The sequence below is a fragment of the Abramis brama genome, assembly GCF_963993115.1.
Source record: "Abramis brama genome assembly, chromosome: 25".
Lineage (NCBI taxonomy): Eukaryota > Metazoa > Chordata > Actinopteri > Cypriniformes > Leuciscidae > Abramis > Abramis brama.
The window spans coordinates 11477101-11497617 of NC_139987.1; the positions used below are offsets into that span (position 1 = coordinate 11477101).

The 20517-nt window shown below is 37.3% G+C and overlaps 3 protein-coding genes across 3 annotated transcripts; 1 reads left to right on the forward strand and 2 right to left on the reverse strand.

Annotated features, from left to right (window-relative positions):
* Nucleotides 1-1772: 1772 nt before the first annotated feature.
* Nucleotides 1773-5604, reverse strand: ponzr2 (plac8 onzin related protein 2). The gene is made up of 5 exons (XM_084105152.1): nt 5535-5604; nt 5217-5281; nt 4513-4626; nt 3593-3747; nt 1773-3088 (listed from the first exon to the last, which is right to left on the reverse strand). Exons 3-5 carry the CDS (start codon nt 4616-4618, stop codon nt 2966-2968), a joined length of 384 nt encoding a protein of 127 aa, XP_083961278.1. The 5' UTR covers nt 4619-4626; nt 5217-5281; nt 5535-5604; the 3' UTR covers nt 1773-2965.
* A 4595-nt stretch (nt 5605-10199) lies between these two features.
* LOC311076619 (uncharacterized protein) lies at nt 10200-12610 on the forward strand. Its single transcript, XM_084104955.1, has 2 exons — nt 10200-10699; nt 11451-12610. Exons 1-2 carry the CDS (start codon nt 10378-10380, stop codon nt 11546-11548), a joined length of 420 nt encoding a protein of 139 aa, XP_083961081.1. The 5' UTR covers nt 10200-10377; the 3' UTR covers nt 11549-12610.
* Nucleotides 12611-14034: 1424 nt separating this feature from the next.
* Nucleotides 14035-19065, reverse strand: cldn7b (claudin 7b). Its single transcript, XM_084103773.1, has 4 exons — nt 18628-19065; nt 16178-16342; nt 15701-15785; nt 14035-15566 (listed from the first exon to the last, which is right to left on the reverse strand). The coding sequence occupies exons 1-4, from the start codon at nt 18848-18850 to the stop codon at nt 15392-15394; spliced, it is 648 nt and encodes a 215-aa protein (XP_083959899.1). The 5' UTR covers nt 18851-19065; the 3' UTR covers nt 14035-15391.
* Nucleotides 19066-20517: the final 1452 nt, after the last annotated feature.

A 20517-nucleotide genomic window follows, 5' to 3' on the forward strand; every position in this document is an offset into this window, starting at 1 on the left:
TCATCAAATTACATCAGGGATTTACATAAAATCATCATTATTGATCGTCGGGTCAGGGGTTAGTCTTCCACCGTAAATCGATGTGTACGGCCATCTGGCGGAAGCTAGTAGTTTATAAAGTTTTAAATATGGGTATTTTCCTTACACAAACGCATGGCTTCACTTCAGAAGGCCTTTATTAACCCCCTGGAGTAAAAGTTGAGCCATTTTATCATGGATGGATGCACTTTTTTGGGCTTCAAATTTTCTCCAGCCATTCACTGCCATTATAAAGCTTGGAAGAGCCAGGACAATTTTTTAATATAACTTTGATTGTATTCGTCTGAAAGAAGAATGTCATATACACCTAGGATGGCTTCAAGGTGAGTAAATCTGGGGCTAATCTTCCTTTTTGGGTGAACTATCTCTTTAAAGACATACATCATTCTTATGAAAACACCTGAAATAGCTTGATGAACACAGATATATTATTGCTATCATCTGTTTGTCTTCATGTTTCATCAGTCAAAACGTCTCTATCTGCATGCTATTATATCCATATAAGGCATTTCCTGAGACGTCATAAGTTTAATACTTATTGAATCTCACTTGTGGACTTTCTGCGTGAGGTATGAATCAGTATGTACTGGGCTTCCAGTATGAATGAAACAGATGACATGTGAGTGTTTAGTGCTCTATATCACTATCATCTCCCCATTTTGGGTAAAAATAGAAAAATAATACTAAAGTACTTTGTAACGTAGTTACTTGAGTAGTTTTTAAGCAAACTACTTATTTACTCTTACTTGAGTCATATTATTTTTCAGTACTTCTACTCAAGAAAATTATTACTTAAAGGGTTAGTTCACCCAAAAATAAAAATGATGTCATTAATGACTCGCCCTCATGTCGTTCCAAGCCCGTAAGACCTCCGTTCATCTTCGGAACACAGTTTAAGATATTTTAGATTTAGTCCGAGAGCTTTCTGTCCCTCCATTGAAAATGTATGTACGGTATACTGTCCATGTCCAGAAAAGGTAATACAGACATCATCAAAGTAGTCCAAGTGACTACAGTGCCTCAATCTTAAGTTTATAAAGTGACGAGAATACTTTTTGTTTGCAAAAAACCCCCAAAAAGAACGACTTTATTCCACTATTCATTTCCTTCTCTCTGGGCCTCGAGTTAGTTCACGTAGTATAACTGCGTAGCGCTTCTGCACGCATCACACACATGACCAGCGTCGGCCAATAGTGAGCCTACGTGTGACGTACAACACAGATGCGCTACACAGTTATACTAGGCTACGTGAAAAAACTCAAGGCCCAGAGAGAAGGAAATGAATAGTGGAATAAAGTCGTTAATTTTGTTGTTTTTTGCGCACAAAAAGTATTCTCGTTGCTTTATAAACTTAAGACTGAGTCACTGTAGTCACTTGGACTACTTTGATGATGTCTGTATTACCTTTTCTGGACATGGACAGTATACCGTAATACATTTTCAATGGAGGGACAGAAAGCTCTCGGACTAAATCTAAAATATCTTAAACTGTGTTCCGAAGATGAACGGAGGTCTTACGGGCTTGGAACGACATGAGGGTGAGTCATTAATGACATCATTTTCATTTTTGGGTGAACTAACCCTTTAAGTAGCAATACTTTTACTTGAGTACAATTTGTTAGTAGCCTACTCTTTCCACCACTGCTCGTGCCCATAGCAAGACACCCATCAAGTTTGAAATCCATCAGACCAACGGTTTGAGAGATATGTGAATAACAGACACCCACGATCGATCGCTCCTTAGAGGTTACTTGATGCAACATTTTTATTTTTATTTTTTAACCTGCAAAGGTCTCCTAGGATAAAAGGAATGGTTTGATATTCCAGAGCAAATTGGCATTCTTACTGGACGTCGGCCATCTTGGTTTGGAGAGAAGAAATTCCACATACCTAGGTATAGGATGATGCACTAAAGTCCACTATAGAGGTTGATATGCAACTAGGACTACATTTCAGAGCAAGTCCCTATAACACACAAACAAACCTCTCCAGAGACATGAAATTGAAAGTCCCAGAAAATGATCAATTTATTGTATAACACAAATGAAAGATAAAAAAAGTCCCACAATAATGGCAAATGGGAAAAGCAAACTTGATGGGAAGCGATACACTCTTCGATAATTCTTTTCTCATACACATTTATCATGCCATAACTGAATCCAAGTTGTTTTTCTTTGTTCGGTTCAGAATAAAATAAAGTAAGATTGTCTTATAAGTTTAAGCTTAAGACAAAAACTCAAGTTATTATTATTTTTTTTCAACAATTGTCACAAATATACAGCAGTATATTTTTTTCCCATAAAGATTCCATATAGATGCGTCACACTATTTGGGATGATCACACACAATTGTCATGATATTATGCAGATTAGAAACATAGTAACTGACATTAAAGATATGACAATACAGACATTTACAAAATTTATTAATATTCTTTGTTTCATCAAATTACATCAGGGATTTACATAAAAATCATTATTAAAATAAGCCTCCTATAAAAACACCACATCAATAAATGACCAAATCAATTAATGATATACATTCATAAATACATGAAAGATTTTCCTTATGATTTTTTCTATTTATTAGTAGTAGTAGTAGTAGTAGTAGTAGTATATTGGCTACACACACAGTAGAACTACTTCAAAAGACATTCGTGAGTTCGTTTGCCCAAAAAGCTAAGGTAAAATGATTTGGCTTGCCGTCTGCAGTGGAGGGGCTCGAGGAAGCAGCTTCAGCTCAAAATAGGCTATAGCTAAACCCACAATTCTGATTTTTTTCCCCTCGCAATTGCAAGTTTAGATCTTCGATCTTTTCTCAGAAATGTGAGATATGAACACACAATTGTGAGTTATAAAGTTCTCACAATTTTGATTTTATAACTCGGTATTGCTTATATGATCCGGCAGTTATTTAGGAACTTCACTTATAAATTCCTGGCACCAACAAGAGTGATTTGTATATTTCGTGTCTTCATCTCTCGTGACATTTGACACCAAACGCATGCTCTGCAGAATGTGGCCATCAGGCAGTCATTACACATATCACCCTGCAAATGAACATTTGTAATATAGCCGTTATGTCTTTATAAGTCTACATCACTAGTATTACACTCATTTTTAAATCGTTTGTGTATATGGCAAATTGTCACAAAAAAAAAAAAAAAAAAAAAAAAAAAAAAAAAAAAGTTCTTTGTCCTGATATTTATGAAAAAAAAAAAATGAAAAAAAAGCAACATTCAATTTCTCAGTTGAATATAGCCTACTACTAATTGGCGGCTGACTGAATGCAGGCTACGTCAGTGTGGTTTTAATGTTTTCACTTGTTACACAATAGCTATAGAAAATATATGATGGTATTGAAATTTGAGTTTGGAATTTACAAAAATTGTTCTAGTTAAAGACAAGTTTAAACTAGCCTATATGCGTATAAACTGCTATAGGAATTAAACATTTGTGTGATTGCACTTTTGGCTGGGATTTAGTATGTGACAACTAGCCTTGGTCTCCCCTAAATGTAACTAAAGTAAATTCGATAGAAAAGTGATTCTCACCTTAATACCATAACGCTGGCGCATTGACACCCTCATGGATATGGTAATGGGTGGGACGCATCCGCAGAAGTCCAGCAGGGGGAGACATAAGCACTCACCATATTTCTTGGCTGTTATGCACGTGAAACACGAGAAACACCAGAAAGCAAAGCAGCCTGTTTACAGAAAGGGAGGTCATAATATTGATTAGCCTACAATACATTACATCATCATCATCATGTTTGTAGCCTAGGATAAAGATATGAGCAGATAAATCAAAACAAATTCATTCTGCAGGATGCTTCAATGGAACGGTCTCTGTAACTTTAAGATGGTTCTGATCTATGACCACACCAAGTGAAGGAAACTACACTAAGAAAGTCGGTTACACTTTAAGGTTACGTAGTTACATTGTACTTACTCAAATAAGTACCGAGAAATATTAATTAACTAGACTACACAGCCTACTTACTATAAAGTTACAGTTAGGGTTAGTTACTTGTAATTGTATTACTACAGACTAGCAAGTAGGCCTACTTGTAGTAATGTGCAACTACGTCACCTTAAAATAAAGTGTTACCAGAACGTGCGTCACATGTTTGGAATCACATGAGGGTGAGTAAATAATGATAGTGTTTTCATTTTGGGGTGAAATTTCCCTTTAATTCCACTACATTACTAACTGAATGTAACTTTGCAACTACATGTCAACTAACTTTTATTCAAGTTAGACAGTCTGCTTATATCTGCTAACACTTTATTTTGACGGTCCCCCATGTCAACTTAAATCCCAACACCCTAACAGTATACTACAGTCTACTGATTCTCTAATGAGAGTTAGTTGGCATGTAGTTGCAAAGCTACTTATAGTTAGTAGAATGTCTAAAGTGGACCATAGAATTAAAGTGTAACCTTTGTATTTTATTCCAAACTTTACTTACATTCAGACATGTCATCACAGCAGTCACAGATTTCTGATCCCCACTGATCAGAATGACTAGAGATCATAACAGGCTTTGGCTGCATGACTACCATGGAGTTGGACATGCTTACAACTACAAATGTACAACAGGTAGAGAAGTATGATATGATTTAGGTATCACACACCAATGAGAGTGAGTGTGTGTGTGTGTGTGTGTGTGTGAGTGAGACAGCATTTATAAACCTTTGTTCATGTTAGTTAATAAAAACGCTCATGTTAGTTCACAGTGCATCAACTAATGTTAACAGATACAACTTTTAAACTTAAAAAAGTATTAGTAAATGTTAACATTACCATTATCTAGGATTTATAAATGCTGTGAACTAATGCAGTCAAATAATGTTAACAAAGGAAACCTTACTGTAAGACGTTCACATAATATTTCAGTATATTGTTAGTTTACTACATAAGTAGACCCTTTTTTAATTTTATATTGTATATATTTGAATTTTTTTAACAGATATAAGATAATTTCTTGATATAAAAGATCTAATTAAAAGTGATTACGGTTTTATGTGGCATTCATATGTGGCATTCATAAAGACACAGTGAAAACTATTCAAATCCTAAAACAAAAGGTTAAATAATCATCGTAAAAAAGCAGATGGGAGTAATGAAGAGATTCTCTGATTCTGCATATCTCTGTAGAAAGTCTACACTCACCTGTGTTGGCAGGTCCAGCGTAATGGAAAGTATCTGCGGTTTCTGAACACAATCGTGCCTTTTTACTAAGTGGGTATCAAAAAAAACACACACAAAAAAAAGGTCATCACATTGGCTCTAAAGAAATACCTCCTTAACCTGTTTGACTCGTTCACAGCAGCATCCTTTTAGCATTACACTTAAAGTAGGCTACACAAAACAGGGTGGAGAAAAATACCGCATTGCCCCATTGCAAATGAAGAATCCAGACATGCTTAAAGTATGAAAATGGCAACATCATCATTGAAACCACATAATAAACACAGCTTCACAGAGTACCTGTGTTCTCCAACCTGTGTTCCCCTGTCATGTGTGTTTCTGGATTCTTATGTTATTTCCTGTCTTGCTGTTCTTTGTAGGTTTAATGTTGTTTAGTCTCCCCAGGTGTTTCTTATTAGCTATACTCCCTTGTTATCTTGTTAAGCTTGTCTGCCTGTGTATATATAGCCCTTTGTTTCACTTGTTCTCCGTCAGTCATTGAATGGACATTCTCTGGTTCAGTGTGTTTCCCCTTGTTCCCGCCAGTTACTTTGTGGTCACACTTTAATAAATCTAAACCTGCATGTGGATCTGCGTCTTTGCCTGTCTCAAATGTTACAGTAAGATAAAAATATATCCAGACACAAGAGAATCTTTAAATATTTTCAAATGTTATGACTTTAAATTCAAAGATAGTCACTGGGGAGAAATAGCCAAGCAACATCTCTAACAGGACAAAACCTGAAGACTTCCTCATTGATATTCGTCCTCATTCAGAGTTTTCGTCAGATGACAGGCTTCTGAACTGTCTCTGCTGAAGTAAAGGAATCCTGTTAGCAGTAGCATCCATTAAACATTTCCCATAAGTGCCTCTCACTCATCAAAAATGCAGTATATTAAGATCGGACCTGCTGAAACTCATATCTTGACATCATGCAGAAATGTTCAAATGACGATGAGACTCATTGCACAACTTTTAACAGAGACTGTTCATCAGCATGATGTGGCTTTTGGAGTTTCAATAGAGTCATAAGGAAATATCTGAAGCAGTTGGCAAGTTACATAGTTTATATGGAGGTATGCCAACAAATAATCCTCGCTTATCTTCTTCCTTATAAGTTTTTTTATTAAATCCACTTGTCTTTTTCATTCTGGCATTACTGTACCTTTCCCATGATGCAGCATCTTTAGTTGTTTCATATTCACATTTATTTATTTAGCAGACGCTTTTATTCAAAGCAACTTGAATTGAGGAATACAACAAGCGATTCATCTAATGAGGCAATAAACACGAGAAGTGCTATCACAAAGTTTCAGCCATCGTTCAGGAAAGTAAACTAGAATAGGCAGGGTTAGAATTGAGGAACGGTGAGAGCCTAAGTGAAGGAATTGTGAAATGGATTTTTTTATTATTATTTTTTAGCAGGCTGCAGTTAAGTGCTCACGGAAGAGATGAGTTTCTTGAAAATTGTCAGGAATTCGGCTGTCCGGATATGGTTTGGAAGATCATTCCACCAGCAAGGATCATTGAATAAAAACATTCTTAAGAGTGATTTTGTGCCTGATGGTAACGCAAGGTGCACTTACAGACCGGAGGCTCCTTGAGGGCACGACTCGTAATAGAGAGTGGAGGTAGGAGGGTGTAGCCTGTGGCCGTCCTGTAGGCAGCGATGAGATGTGGGCTCTTTTGGGTACGTTGAAGTCCAGTCGAGCCGCTGCATTCTGGATCATTTTTGATTGCACATGATGGAAGTCCAGCGAGAAGAGGATTGCACAAGGGCCTGGACAAGAAGTTGCGTTGCATGCTCAGTTAGGAAGTTCCTGATCTTCCTGAAGTTATACTGTACAAACTTGCATGATCGTGCTATAGTAATGTGGTCTTAGAAGGTCAGCTGATCATCAAAGATTACCCCAAAATTCCTGGCCGAACTTGATGGGATTATTGTTGATAAACCTAGCTGGATGGTAAAGTTGTACTGGACTGACAGAGTGGCTGTGAAAACGAGAAGCTCAGTCTTTGCTAGGTTGAGTTGTAGTAATATTCTGAGAACCATGCAGATACTGTGAGATCATCTGGTTGAAGTGAAAAGTGTGTCACCAGCATAGCAATGGTAGGAGAAATCATGTGCCTGTATAATGGGTCCCAGTAATGTAGTGCATATGGAGAAGAACTAATCCCTGGGGTACCCCAGTGACCTGATGATGTGTTTTGAATACCTCCCCTCCCCCAGGGAGTCATTGCATAACTTTTAACAGAGACTGTTCATCTGCAAGATGTGGCTTTTGTTTTCAGCGCTTTTAGAGTTTCTATAGAGTCATAAGGAAATATCTGAAGTGATTGGCAGGTTACATAGTTTATATGTAGATTTTCAAAGGTATGTCAACAAATAATCCTCAAAATCATGTGCCTGTATAATGGGGTCCCAGTGATGTAGTGCATATGGAGAAGAGGAGAGGTCCAATAACTAATCCCTGGGGTACCCCAGTGACCTGATGATGTGTTTTGAATACCTTCCCTCCCCAGGCAACCGTGAATGACCAACCTGTGAGGTAAGATTCAAACCAGTGGAGTTCCAGTGATGCCCAGAGACAAGTGGGTGGACAGAAGGATCTGATGATTAACAGTGTCGAAAGTTCCAGGTGAATCTAGAAATGATGATTTTGAATGAAAACTAATGATGTGGAATCAGCTCTTGCAATCCGCAGAGCTTTCGTATCCAACAGCAAGGCAGTCTCGATTGAGTGATCGCTTTTAAATCTTGACTGGTAATCGTCCAGCGGGTTGTTCTGTGAAAGCAAAGATGATGGTTGAAAACAGCTTGTTCAAGTGCTTTTGCTATGAATGGGAGGAGAGAGACAGGTCTGTAAATTTCTACAAGTGAAGTGTTTAGTATAGGAATTTTAAGCAGTGGTGTTACCCGAGCATACTTGAATGCAATTGGGAAAATGCCTGAGTTGTGTGTGTTGATGATGTGTGTAAGTGATGGCAGAAGTGTGGGAGAAATGGCTTGTAGGAGGGGTGATGGGATGGGGTCTATTGGGCAGGGGGTTGGGTGGCTGGAGATGAGAAGCTTATAGAGTCCTTCTTCTGAGAGAGAAGAGAAGGATGAGAGGATATTGTTATCTGTGAGTGTGGTTGGTTTGAGTTCCTGGGTGTGTGATGCTGAGAACTGACTGCTGATGGTTGTAGTTTTGAATGTGAAGTAGTAAGCAAAGTCATCAGCTGTTAAAGAGATGGTAAGTAAGAGGTTGCGAAGGGGGGCAGAGGAGAGAATCGAATGTTTTGAAAAATGTGCGTGTGTCAAAAGTACTGTTGATAATACTGTTGATAGTACACAAAAAATATGAAATTTTTGCAGTGTGAACCTGAAAGCAAAGATGGATACTTACTGAGGTCAGCTGAATGTTTTGATTTGTGTCATTTTCTTTCAGCTGCCTTGAGCTTGGTCCAGTGCTCACAGAGAACATCGGATAACCACAGGATTTGAAGGAGTAGCACATGCTGGCCTGGAGGAGAGAGGACAGATTTAGTCTAGACAGGATGTTAGAGTGGATAATAAAGTGTTTTTGGTCTTATTACCATCTAGTGATGAGAACTGGGTGGGGGAGAGAATGACACGACAGAGGAATGGTTTGAGGGAGAAATGGAGCATAGGTCTGAATTAGACTAGCAGGGGGTTGGTTATATGAAAAAAGGAAGTGTAAATTAAAAGTGATAAGGAAGTGATCAGAAATGTGCAGAGGTTTAAACAAAATGTTTTCTGTGACAGTTGAGTGTATAGATGAGGTCAAGCTGGTTGCCTCATTTATGAGTACCTGGTGGTGAGCCATTGAAGATCGAAAGAGGCTAGAGAGGGGAAATCTGCAGTATAAGGCTTCTCCGTGTGGATGTGGAAGTCTCCGAAGACTATTGGCTGCCATCCTCAGGGAATGAGGACAGCAGCACATCCAGCTCTTCTAGAAAGTTGCCCAGCTGACCTGGAGGGCAAAAAAAATGACGAATATGGAGTTTTTCTGGGAGTTTTGAATGTATTTACTGAAAGCATTAATTAAAGATGCAGAGGATGAGCTCTTTCCCCTTCAGTAATCTCAGAGACAGATTGTGATTGAAGATGAGCAGGCCTGCAACTTTCTGTACGGATTTATTAGTTTGGTTCCAGGATTAAAGTCGGTACATTGTAAGCTGGAGTACAGCTGGGCAGTATACAAGAGTTATGACATAAGGGGGTGTTGGATTGGGATATCCTGACTTATTACAAAATGCTCTTCCAAAGACATACATAGTCAAAATTGGAATACTGGAATTTAGTCCTGAAGGGTCCTAATGTGCAATTTCTCATAGAATTCCAGCAAGAGGGTTGTGTGTGTGTGTGTGTGTGTGTGTGTGTATATATATATATATATATATATATATATATATATATATATACATACATACATACATATAGGCCTATATATGAATTTGTCTAATAAAATAATATTTTAATATATGTATTTAATATAAACATTTAGAAATAACAGTTTGTATACTATAAGAACATATATGGTGAGAGATATGCTTCTGTTTATATTTTATTTCTTCATAAAGACAGTGAGAGGAGACAGAAAGGTGAAACAAACCTGATTTCCATATGGTCAAGTAAGGCTATTGACTTCCATTGAATGGTCAAACACATACACACACACAAATACTACAGAGACTAAAAAAGACAATGTAAGAAAATAGTTTTACTCAAGAGGAAGAAAGTCATACATTTTTGGAAAGACATGAAGACAAATTATGACGACTTTTCTTTTTTCTTTTCTTTTTTTGGGGGGGTTGAATTAAAGACTTATTTAAAGTGATGCGTTATTGTAATTGAGGTTTCTTATTAACTCCACTATAATTTATTGGTGTGTGATGTGAATGACTAATGTGACTGTCAGAGAGTACAGCTTTACGCCATCCGGTCCGCTGCATCGTTTGACTGGAGGATCACACAGAACACAAAGAAGATCATTACCGAGGGATGCTGGTCAAGAGCAGTTGAATTCTGCAGTTTTCCGCCTGAATAACGAAGTGGAATGAAACACAATAGCTCACTGCAGAGACAACGACAAACGTATCCTCGCTAAGTCAGTTTCGTCGTCCTATACACTCTGAATGCTGTACTGTTGCGGTGGAAGGGAGAAGGAGGAGAAGGAGCACACGGGCGCGGAAGAGGCGTTGATGAGCAGCGGGGAAGCGGACACAGTCACCGCTGGAAACCGGGAAGAAACTCCGGATGCAGGGATGTTTGACACAGCGGATATGCCCGAGCTCTTGCCGCCCCTGGAGCAACTTCAACCCAGTCCCATTGACTCGGTGTGTCAGATGAAACATTTGCGGGATGAGTTCAACAGGGACTGCTTGAGCCCCGAATCCCCCCAGCTTAGGTTAGGCCAGAGGGCCCCCAAACTCGGACAGATTGGACGGTCGAAGAGAGGTGAGTATGTTTCTGTTCCATTTAGTTAGATATGGATACTTTATGATTTATCACCCCATCTTTAGGACGGTCACTCCACGAAATGAGTGCCTTTTCCTTTTGTAAAGGTGATTTTTATATATTGAGATTAATTTTAGGAAGATCTAGGAAGTGTTAAAAGTAGTCAGTTGCATTGAGACTGTCAAGCTAAAGTACATTTTTGTAAAAAAAATTAAAAAAAATATGGTTCATAACAAGGTTGACAGTTTTATTGCTTATTTAGCCTTGTGCTCAAGGTCATGATATTACAATGTGTTTATTGAAAATAAAAATGTAATTTTGATATTTCTACAAACATCCAGTTGTTAATAATCAGCAATTTACTATACAAAATCAAGTTAACAGTTTTATATTGCACTCGTGCTAAAGGTCATGCCACTGACTACAAGATGTTTAGGAAGATAACCTAATGTTGATATTTCTACAAATACAATTTTCAAAAGTAATTTAGGCCTATTTCAAATTCAAAGAGATGACAATTCAAAATTGCCACTCCCTGACAAATTAATATAAATATATAATAACATGATTTTTTTTTCAATCATTTTAAAAAAATCATTGTTTACACTGGTTCATGAGAGACACAAAAGGTAATTTTTATGAAATTATCTATTTAATGGAATATTAACGGCTCCGCTGATTATACACTGTACACACTGTAACTGCGAATTTTCACCTCTGTTTAAAGTAGGATGTGAATTTTATTTCATAGTGGTTATAGAGGACGAAGACCTGGATGACGTCATCAACAATAACAACAACAACAACAATGGACCACTACCTGTCCCTCTCAGCAATGAGCCATCCTGAGCCTCCCCAGATTCTTAATATTTTGGACCAGCTATTCGTGAAATGCTTCCTTCTGCCACAGGACAGTCGGGGCGCTTTCAGCAGGAGAAAAGACAGACACCTCTCCCAGTATCAGATTCACACGAGATCCGCATGCGTTTCAGCTGTAGTTTACTAGTCGCATGGCAGCAGCTGTCAGCATACAACAGGCCAACACAGGTTATTTGTTGCGTAGTAGCTTCTTAGATCAGAGCTCTGTGTGTGACACTCGTGCCTCCCAGAGGGAGAAATGTGTGTATGTAGACTGATCAGCATATTTCAGACCAAAGGTAAAGACCAGCCACTGTAGACCACTCTGTCCAGATTTGTGCTGTTAAAAAGATGTTGTCCTTCAATTTATTTATTCAAACAGTTGGCGAGAAGAATAGCACAGTGTTCTTGTATTTGTACTCAGTTTGTCTCTTAAAACCAGGAAATGTTGGAAATATATGCTGCTTCCTTGAGTTGTGGTTTTCAACCTTTTGTTATTTATTCAACCTTATTCAAAGCACCCACATGTACACTACAAGATATTTCAAAGCTTGTTTTTCTTATTAACATAAACTATCTACAGGTTATAATAATATACTTAATTTCAAGTGGTTTCAGAACTAAACTGATTTAAGTTAGATTACTTTTAACTTTTTTTTAAATTCTTTTAATGATTTTTTTCTTATTTTGTACATAATCTTAAGTCATTTTGCCCTCCCTGGTTGAGAAACTCTTTCCTAAAGGCTTTTGCATCTCTAGCTGCTTTACATGCTTTTATGCCTTATGAAACATTGCATGTTGCATCAGTTATCACTTTAAAAAGCTATGCACTTGCCTGATTAGTACCATGATAAATTATTTTTATGCATTTTTGATCAACTATGTAATAAGTTGATTCGATCAGTTGGCTGAATGATTCTGTGGCACGTATGAAGAATTTATATTGTTTTATGTGTTGCTTGCATTGTATTTCAGCACTGGATAAAGGGACATGCAAAAAAGAATAAATGTGTAAATCAGTTTGACATAATAAACGACAAGTGTATAAAGCTGAGCTCGTTTTTGTGAGTCAGTGTCAAGCTGTTCTATTTTTGGCCACTAGATGGCAACAAACCCTAAGAAATAAACAGCTCTGCGTTTGTCATTTGTTAGCTTTTCCTACTGCTGCTCTTTTTTAAAAAACATTTATTGGCATTAGACTACGACGTATACTTGCAAACTGCCTCAAAATCTACAAGTTTAATGTCTAGAAAACTGAACTAGAAGGTGGGTTACGTTTTTGAGAAATTTCAAACCTTTTCTGGATGCAATGAGGTTCCATATTGTTTTAAGTTGGCGCCACTTATCACCCAAACCACGTCTGCTATCAAAATGACTTTTTGATATTTTGTGGCAAATCTTGACAGCATTTATATTTTTAAATGTTTCATCAAAGACTATATATATATATATATATATATATATATATATATATATATATATATATATATATATATATATGGTTTCATCCTGTAACGATTCAAATTCAAAAGTGGTAGGCTAGTTTCCTCGGGTAAACGCGATTTGTGTTGTCAAGCGTACCAGTGGCAATAATTTTGTTATCTTGTTACTGACTAGTTTATAACTTAAACCACGCGGAATAAACCATTACTATATAGGCCAACTTTGTAGTATATGCAGCTGCGGTAATTAAAGTAACTCAAGTCTGTGAGTACTGATGCTAGTTACATCAAGGTCCCGCTAGAGGGCATGTTGTGGATGTGTAGAAGTTGTGGCATCCGGTCTGGGTGTGTGTTCTAGTTTCAGTATTAAAGGTGGTCAACAGACACAGTGCTCTCCTCTAATGTTTTATATGAACAAAACCCACATAGCAAGAACATGATAAACTTATGTGTATGAAGAATACGACTACCAACCTTTTATTTTGACTTTCTTTAGGGGGCTGAAGTCTGAATTTGCAGGACCCGTCGTGTTTTTTTCGCGTTTGACCGACGAGGAGATTGTTAGGAACTTATATCTCTGAGTGGCAGTATGAGCACAACACCCAAACAAGGAGGAAAAGTACCTTACATTTTGTCCCACATAATTCCCTTTGTAAACAAGCTTTATGTATCATGTTACTTCCTTTATTATAACCAATGATAGGATATTCGTGAAATATAAATGGCTCGATCCAGTAGGCTAATTGTTACCCACAGAACAATGTACTGTCCGACTGCACTGATTCCACCGGGTGACCCATTTTCCATTCACTCATATTCTCTCATTACAGGATAATTTACATTAAGACACGTCTGCAGCGATAGCCAGAACATGCAAATAATGCCGCAACAGAAACCAGAGGACCACGTGACTCACCAAGACTCGACTGAGGTATTTGCAAATCACTAATATAGGTTAACTGCCACATATATCATTAGACACATACAATATCATTAGACACTTGCAAAGAACATGACAATGGACAGGTCTTGTTTAAAAAATTTATTTACATAAAATTTGTAACAAACTTAAAACAGTCAAAAACTTTTTTTAAAGTTAAATATTTGCATAAGCTGGTCACAAATATACACGTGACCTAAATTTACCTTAACTCCTAAACAGACTTGAGGACAACCCATCTCAAGTGGTCCAAGCACAAAGACCAAAGGAAAGAAATGTGAACAGATAGAAAAACACGTAATCCATGTGACCTCTAGTCTAGTTTGTAACCAGCTGTGATAAAACTGAACTTATCTACAGCCTTTTTCTCCTGACCAGTAAGTGGTGTGAATAAACACAAGAAAGGAGTATCACATTTTGTAACATTGGCTTTATAAATGTGCACATGCAACAAGGAGGACACTGAGGAGCTAAAGCACAAAAGCTAAGGTTACGTTTCACTTTGCATATATAAGAGCCATTTCTTTGATTTAAAAAAAAACAAAAAAAAAACTCAACCATCATGTTGCTCAGTAAAAGAAACCGACCAATCTGCAAAATTTGAAATTTAGTGCCTTGCCTTTATCTTTACCATCATCTAAACAAAGTCATGCTTATGTTTTTCACCTACAATTTCATGCAAGCACCATCAGTATAACACTACTTTATATAAACGAGTTATCTTATACTTGATCAGTTATTTTCTACTTCCTTTTTAAAAAAAAAAAAAAAAAAAAAAAACATCCATCCCTCAGAGGATGTTGATTTGTATAAAATGAAGTATCGTTTGAAAAGCGATAGTCCGATGACACAGGGACAAGCAAAGTGAACTAGAAATTTGCATGTTTATGCCTTAGTTCTTTAAAAAATATCTATATATATATATAGATTCACATTAAATGTAAGTTGTTCTCATGCCCCTCAGTGTCTGGCACAATTCTTTAGATGATGTACACAGCAAGCAAGGCAGATGATGAGGTCAGGATAAAGCTTTAACTGCAGTGATGCAGTGTAACTGAGCGGTACGAGTGATGATTTTTCCCTGAGCATGTCACCCTCTTTCATGTTCACTAAACATGGCATGTCTTATGAATCGAGGAACACACTGGGGAAGATCCCCCCCTTTCCAAACTCACATCAGCAACAGGATTCGTAAATAGAAAGAAAAAAGTCTTGGTGCTTATCAAAAGAAAGGAAAACAGAAGTGACCTTTTTTCAGAGGTGGGCTGCTGTGTCGAGCACGAGTAAAAGTTGCCCGAGAACACTGATCTGAGCGGTTTGTTCTATTCTAATTCAACCACAATAAAAGAAATTACAATCATAACAGATCTCAGATCAGCGGACTAGGGAAACTTCTACTCGCGCTCCATGATTCGTTATGGACTTCTTCAGCTTGAGAAAAACTGATGCGGCTCAAACGTACTCCTTGCTGCTGCTGGGGGGTCTGGAGGACCTGGGGGGTCCGGAGGACTTGGGGTACTTGGGAGAGGGTTTACCCTTTGGGCAGGAGGCAGCCAACATGCCTCCACCCATTATGTCCAGGAACGCACCTGCCCAGGCGATGAAAATGGCTGCACCAAACTCATACCTACAGAAATAGAGTATTATATTATGAGCTGTGACTTCCCTTCTCAGTACTGAAAGAGAAACTATAAAACAAAGTGAAGCACATGGAAAAATGCCTATACTTTTCTTGTGGTTGGCAGCCACAGTTAAACTTACTTTGTATTGACAGGTGTGAAGGGGTTGTAGAAGTCCCGGACGATTTGACTTGTAAACCAACCACAGGCAACAATGCTACAGAGGGCTGAGGAATGGAAGAGAAGCGATAAATTTGTTACTTATGAAAAAATAATAATTCCAAACAACACAGTATTTGTTTTTGACACAGTATCTGTTTTTGACAGTATCTGCCCACTGACTGGGAGTGAACATTTTCTGCATGTCATCTGTCAAAGTCATATTCAGAGCAATTCGAAACCAAAACTGTGAAGATAGATATTTCAAACCTGGAAAGAGTTCCTTTAACCTTGACATTTAAAAAATGCATTTTTATTACTTCTATTTAACTGCATATTTCAGGAATTTATTTTTTTTGGGCTACATGTGCTTTTCTAGTTTCACAGAAACTCTGTTTTTGTCACTGCTGTAGTTTAATTACATAACAACATTAATATATTTATATTAGAGTGAACGTACCTGCAACAATGAGGATTATCCCGCCTGTCATGGCAATGCGGGACTTTTTGACCCGGTCATCACCACCACAGTTAGTGCACTTCATGCCCATGCTGGCCACACCCAGTCCCGCTACTGTGAATAGGATCGCTACAATCATCAGGGCACGAGTTGCCTGGAGAGCACCTGAAAGAGGGGGAGGGTAGAGGAAGAAAGATATTATATTTTGGTCTCGACATGTACATTCATGACAGTGACATTCAGACTACCCACACCATTAAAAAAAGCTTATTTTAAACACATTTACTTAATTGTTTATCATAGATGAAGTCAGTTCAGCACACAAAAGGTGGGCAAATAGTGAATCAAAAAGATTATGAACAGACTAAAGGGTTTTGAAATGGCCCGATTGTTTTTTGTTCCTCTCTGACTGACGAGAAAAGCCCTTCCCCCACTACACCTGCAGTTAGGTGCAACAAAGACCGGTTCCAACCGGAAGCCTCCTTTGAGAGAAGATTGTACACATATGTGGGCAGCGATTTGCCCTTTAGATACAGAGAAGGAACAGGTTTAACCAGTCATGGGAACTTGGGTTTCACTGGAACAATCCATCTAGTTTTGCTTTATGGGCATGGCTTTCAAAAGCATAACGCATCCTTTTAGTATCAAGCCAAATTATTAAGAAAATCTCAAGTTATTAGGAAGAACTGTTTATTAGGAGCTCGTCACCTGAAGTAAAATGCATATTAAAATCTTACAAAATGTACAAAATGGCTGCTGGCCATTACGTCACCTTGCCGGGTTTTTCCTCACTTTGCTTGTGCCCTGTTAAATCTCATGGTTCATTCCTAATAGCAATACTAGTGTGTTGTACTTATGCATGCATAAAATGAAACAAACTCACTGATAAGAGTTTTATTTAAGCTACATCAAAATACTGATATGGTAATTGGCTATATGACTGAAGTGCCTTTAAACATACTGTATAGCTATAAACACAAATGGCAGAAGCGAGCCAAATGACTCCTTTAAATCGGTCTCAGATGTGGGGAGTAAAGAGGGGATGAAATAAGGTAAACATCAAAGACCCCTCTGTTTTTCTAAAAAGACTCTTTGAGTTTAAATAGCTTCACTGTCTGTTTAGGTTATTGACAAAGGAGACCTCATTTGGTTGTTTTAATAAGCTGTTGGCAAAATACGTGAGCCATTTAAAGACAATGCCTGACTCCCCCACCCGACACAGGAGCACTGTTTCCGCGAGTGGAGGAAGGGTGGGAGTCATGCCCGTGTAATCATTACTTTGAGTAAAAGCGTAACCCAACCGTATCACCTAACACTAAACTAGCATTGTCCCAGTCAGAATGTTCACCCAAAAAAATTGGGTTATCCTCAAGTTGCTCCAAAACTGTACGAGTTTCTTCTGTTGAACACAAAAGATGATATTTTGAAGAATGTTGGACAGTTGAAGGCACCCATTGACTTCCATAGTATTCTTTTTTTTTTTCCTACTATGGAAGTCAATGGCTACTGCAACTGTGGTTACCAACATTCTTTAAAATATCTTTTGTGTTCAACGGTAGAAAGAAATTCATACAGTTTTGGAACAACTTGAGGGTAAGTAATGACAAAACCCCATTTTTTGGGTGAACTATACCTTTAAACCCATATTTTGTTTACTGACCAACTGAATACAATGCATAATCTCCTGTTTTGACTACTTTGGCTTTAAAACTTTAACTGTTCCAACATTCCTGAAGGACAGCTGCCCTTTTTACGCTTTGAGCTTCCTTTGACCCAAAACGAATGGATACATAAAACTCCTTGTATAACAAAAGATAAAATCAAAACAAATATCATTATCTAACACCAAGCTCTGCAAGAATGTGAGAGATACTCATCAAACAGATTTGTATGACACCAAACGCCACTAGCCAAAATTAAATTTCTGAGGGAAGGTATGGCATAACAGGTGAGTGTTCTTGCTGTGGTAACACGAGACAAGTTGCTATAGGGCGTGGCAACGACAAACAATTTGGGTGCTAGCTTTCATGAACGGATAAAGACAAACATCACAACAGTTTTAAATATGACTTGCTCCTTATATTTGACAGATATAATAATAATAATAATAATAATAATAAAAAGTTTTGTATGTTATCGACAATGTTTAAAAGTTTTGATTTTATTATTTGCTCTGCTAACATAGCTGTATGACACGAAACAAATAAATTATATCAGTAAGCTGGCACCCTTCGACGCCAGAACACTCGTATCATTAATTATCATCACAACGTGAAGAAAACATCATTATGCCAGTACGCGCATGCGCCCTCTCAGGTATAGCATTTCAGCAAAGCAAATGCTTAGTTTAAAACCATAACTAGAAGGCTATTCTAAAAATAGACATCCAGTGGTGTTGTTGTCGTCAATAATATAGCTTTTGAAAAAACTTACAGGTGGTTTGCACTTACCATCGAGTTGTAGGATGGAGTCGTACACCTTGCACTGGATTTGTCCGGTGCTCTGAGATGCGCACGACATCCAAAGGCCTTGATACATCGCAATCGCTGTGATTATATTATCTCCAACGTAGGCAGACATCTTCCATTGAGGCAAGATTGTGCCAACAATGAGCCCAACCAAACCCAGAACAGATAGAGCAAATCCCAGGAGCTGCATTCCTTTATTCGCCATCTTCTCACAATGAATTAAAAAAGATTAACTAGTCTGAAACTATATCTCTTTGATATCTGGAAGCAAAAAGTTCAGGTGGGTTTCTGTAGTCCTCCTACTTTGAATGGGTTAAATTCACAAAAATGTGTTCGAAATGTTTTTAAAAATCCGCGTAGAGCCGTTGTGGATGCCCTGACTCAGACACCTGTTGAGTGAAGCAGCACCTGCTTGAATATGAAAGGAGCTGCTGATTTGAGCTTTAAGAGTCCCGTCCTCTTTATGGGCGGAGACATTCTGAGTTTCGTCTAGGTTAGGTTCAGTTTTTTTGCCCATGTTAAATTTGTAGAGGTCGGGGGTTTCGTGAATCGTCGTGAGTGACGACACCGTATCGAAGTATGACAAATCACAGCTTGTCATACTTTCATCGTTTGTTGATATATCAGCTCGTCTCTGACCTGAATGTCAAAATGCCTCGTTCAAATGGGTATAAGACTTTGTTTAAACCCTTCTCCAAATAAAATGGGATACATTATGCAGTTTATTTATAGGCACATTAATAACTGCACATATATATATACAGGGTTCGAATTATGATTTCATCTTTGTGGGGGTCTCTTTAAAAAAAGAAAAAAAAGAAAAAAAAGAAAAAGTAGCCTATGAGCAGGCGCGGTAGCTTAATAATGTAATATAAAAATTTGTAAATATAATACAAATTTAATAAAAAAGCGTTGGTAACACAATTCAATTTAAATAGTAGCCTACATTTGGTTTAATTTGTTGAGAATTTTCACGTGAGTGAAATAGATCCGACAGATTTGACCATGTAGCCTAATTAAATATATATATAATTTTAGTAGGGTATAGCCTACTAGTCAAGTGTTTGGAAACATTACGTTTTATTTAATGTTTTTGAAAGTAGTCTCTTAATCTCACCAAGGCTGCATTTATTTGATCAAACATACAGTAAAAAACGTAAAACTGTGAAATATTATTACAATTTAAATTAACTGGTTTCTGTTGTCTTTTAAAATGTAATTTATTCCTGTGATGGCATTGCTCCAATCTTCAATGTCACATGATCCTTCAGATGTCATTCTAAGATCATTTCTTATTATTATCAGTGGGAAATCATGATACACTGCCACTCAAAAGTTTGGGGCAAGTACGATTTTTTAAAACTTTTTTTAAAAGAAAGTAATATTTTTATTTAGCAAAGGCACATTCAATTGACAAAAAAAAAAAAAAAAAAAAAAAAAAAAAAAAACAGGACAGACATTTATAAAATTAATAAATATTACAAAAAAGTTGTTCTTTTGAACTTTCTATTCATCATATAATCTTAAAAAATAACAGTTTCCACAAGAATATTAAGCAGCCCAACTGTGTTTAACATTAATAAGAAGAAATGTTTCTTGAGCACCAAATAAGCATATTAGAATGATTTCTGAAGGATAATTGAAGACTGGAGTAATGATGCTGAATATTCAGCTTTGACATCACAGGAATAAATTACATTTTAAATATACATTTTATATATTTATACATATACTAAATAGATTGGGGTCGGTTAGATTTTTGTATGTTTTTAAAAGAAATGATAAGATTAATTGGATATTTTGAACGGTAGCTTTGTTAACATTTTTCTATTTGGGATTCAGTGTTCAAACAAATTGTTGTTACTGAGTCAT

Bases quoted from the DNA above. Each gene is read 5' to 3' on its own strand.
- ponzr2 (XM_084105152.1), bottom strand. From the start codon at position 4,618: ATGTCCAACTCCATGGTAGTCATGCAGCCAAAGCCTGTTATGATCTCT. The intron at 3,748-4,512 runs GTAAGTAAAGTT...TTCTGTAAACAG, and splicing joins CTGTGATGACATGTCTGAAT to GCTGCTTTGCTTTCTGGTGT. The intron at 3,089-3,592 runs GTGAGAATCACT...GTTCATTTGCAG, and splicing joins GCCAGCGTTATGGTATTAAG to GGTGATATGTGTAATGACTG.
- LOC311076619 (XM_084104955.1), top strand. From the start codon at position 10,378: ATGCTGTACTGTTGCGGTGGAAGGGAGAAGGAGGAGAAGGAGCACACG. The intron at 10,700-11,450 runs GTGAGTATGTTT...TTTATTTCATAG, and splicing joins GATTGGACGGTCGAAGAGAG to TGGTTATAGAGGACGAAGAC.
- cldn7b (XM_084103773.1), bottom strand. From the start codon at position 18,850: ATGGCGAATAAAGGAATGCAGCTCCTGGGATTTGCTCTATCTGTTCTG. The intron at 16,343-18,627 runs GTAAGTGCAAAC...CCCCTCTTTCAG, and splicing joins CTCCATCCTACAACTCGATG to GTGCTCTCCAGGCAACTCGT. The intron at 15,567-15,700 runs GTAAGTTTAACT...CTATTTCTGTAG, and splicing joins TTCACACCTGTCAATACAAA to GTATGAGTTTGGTGCAGCCA.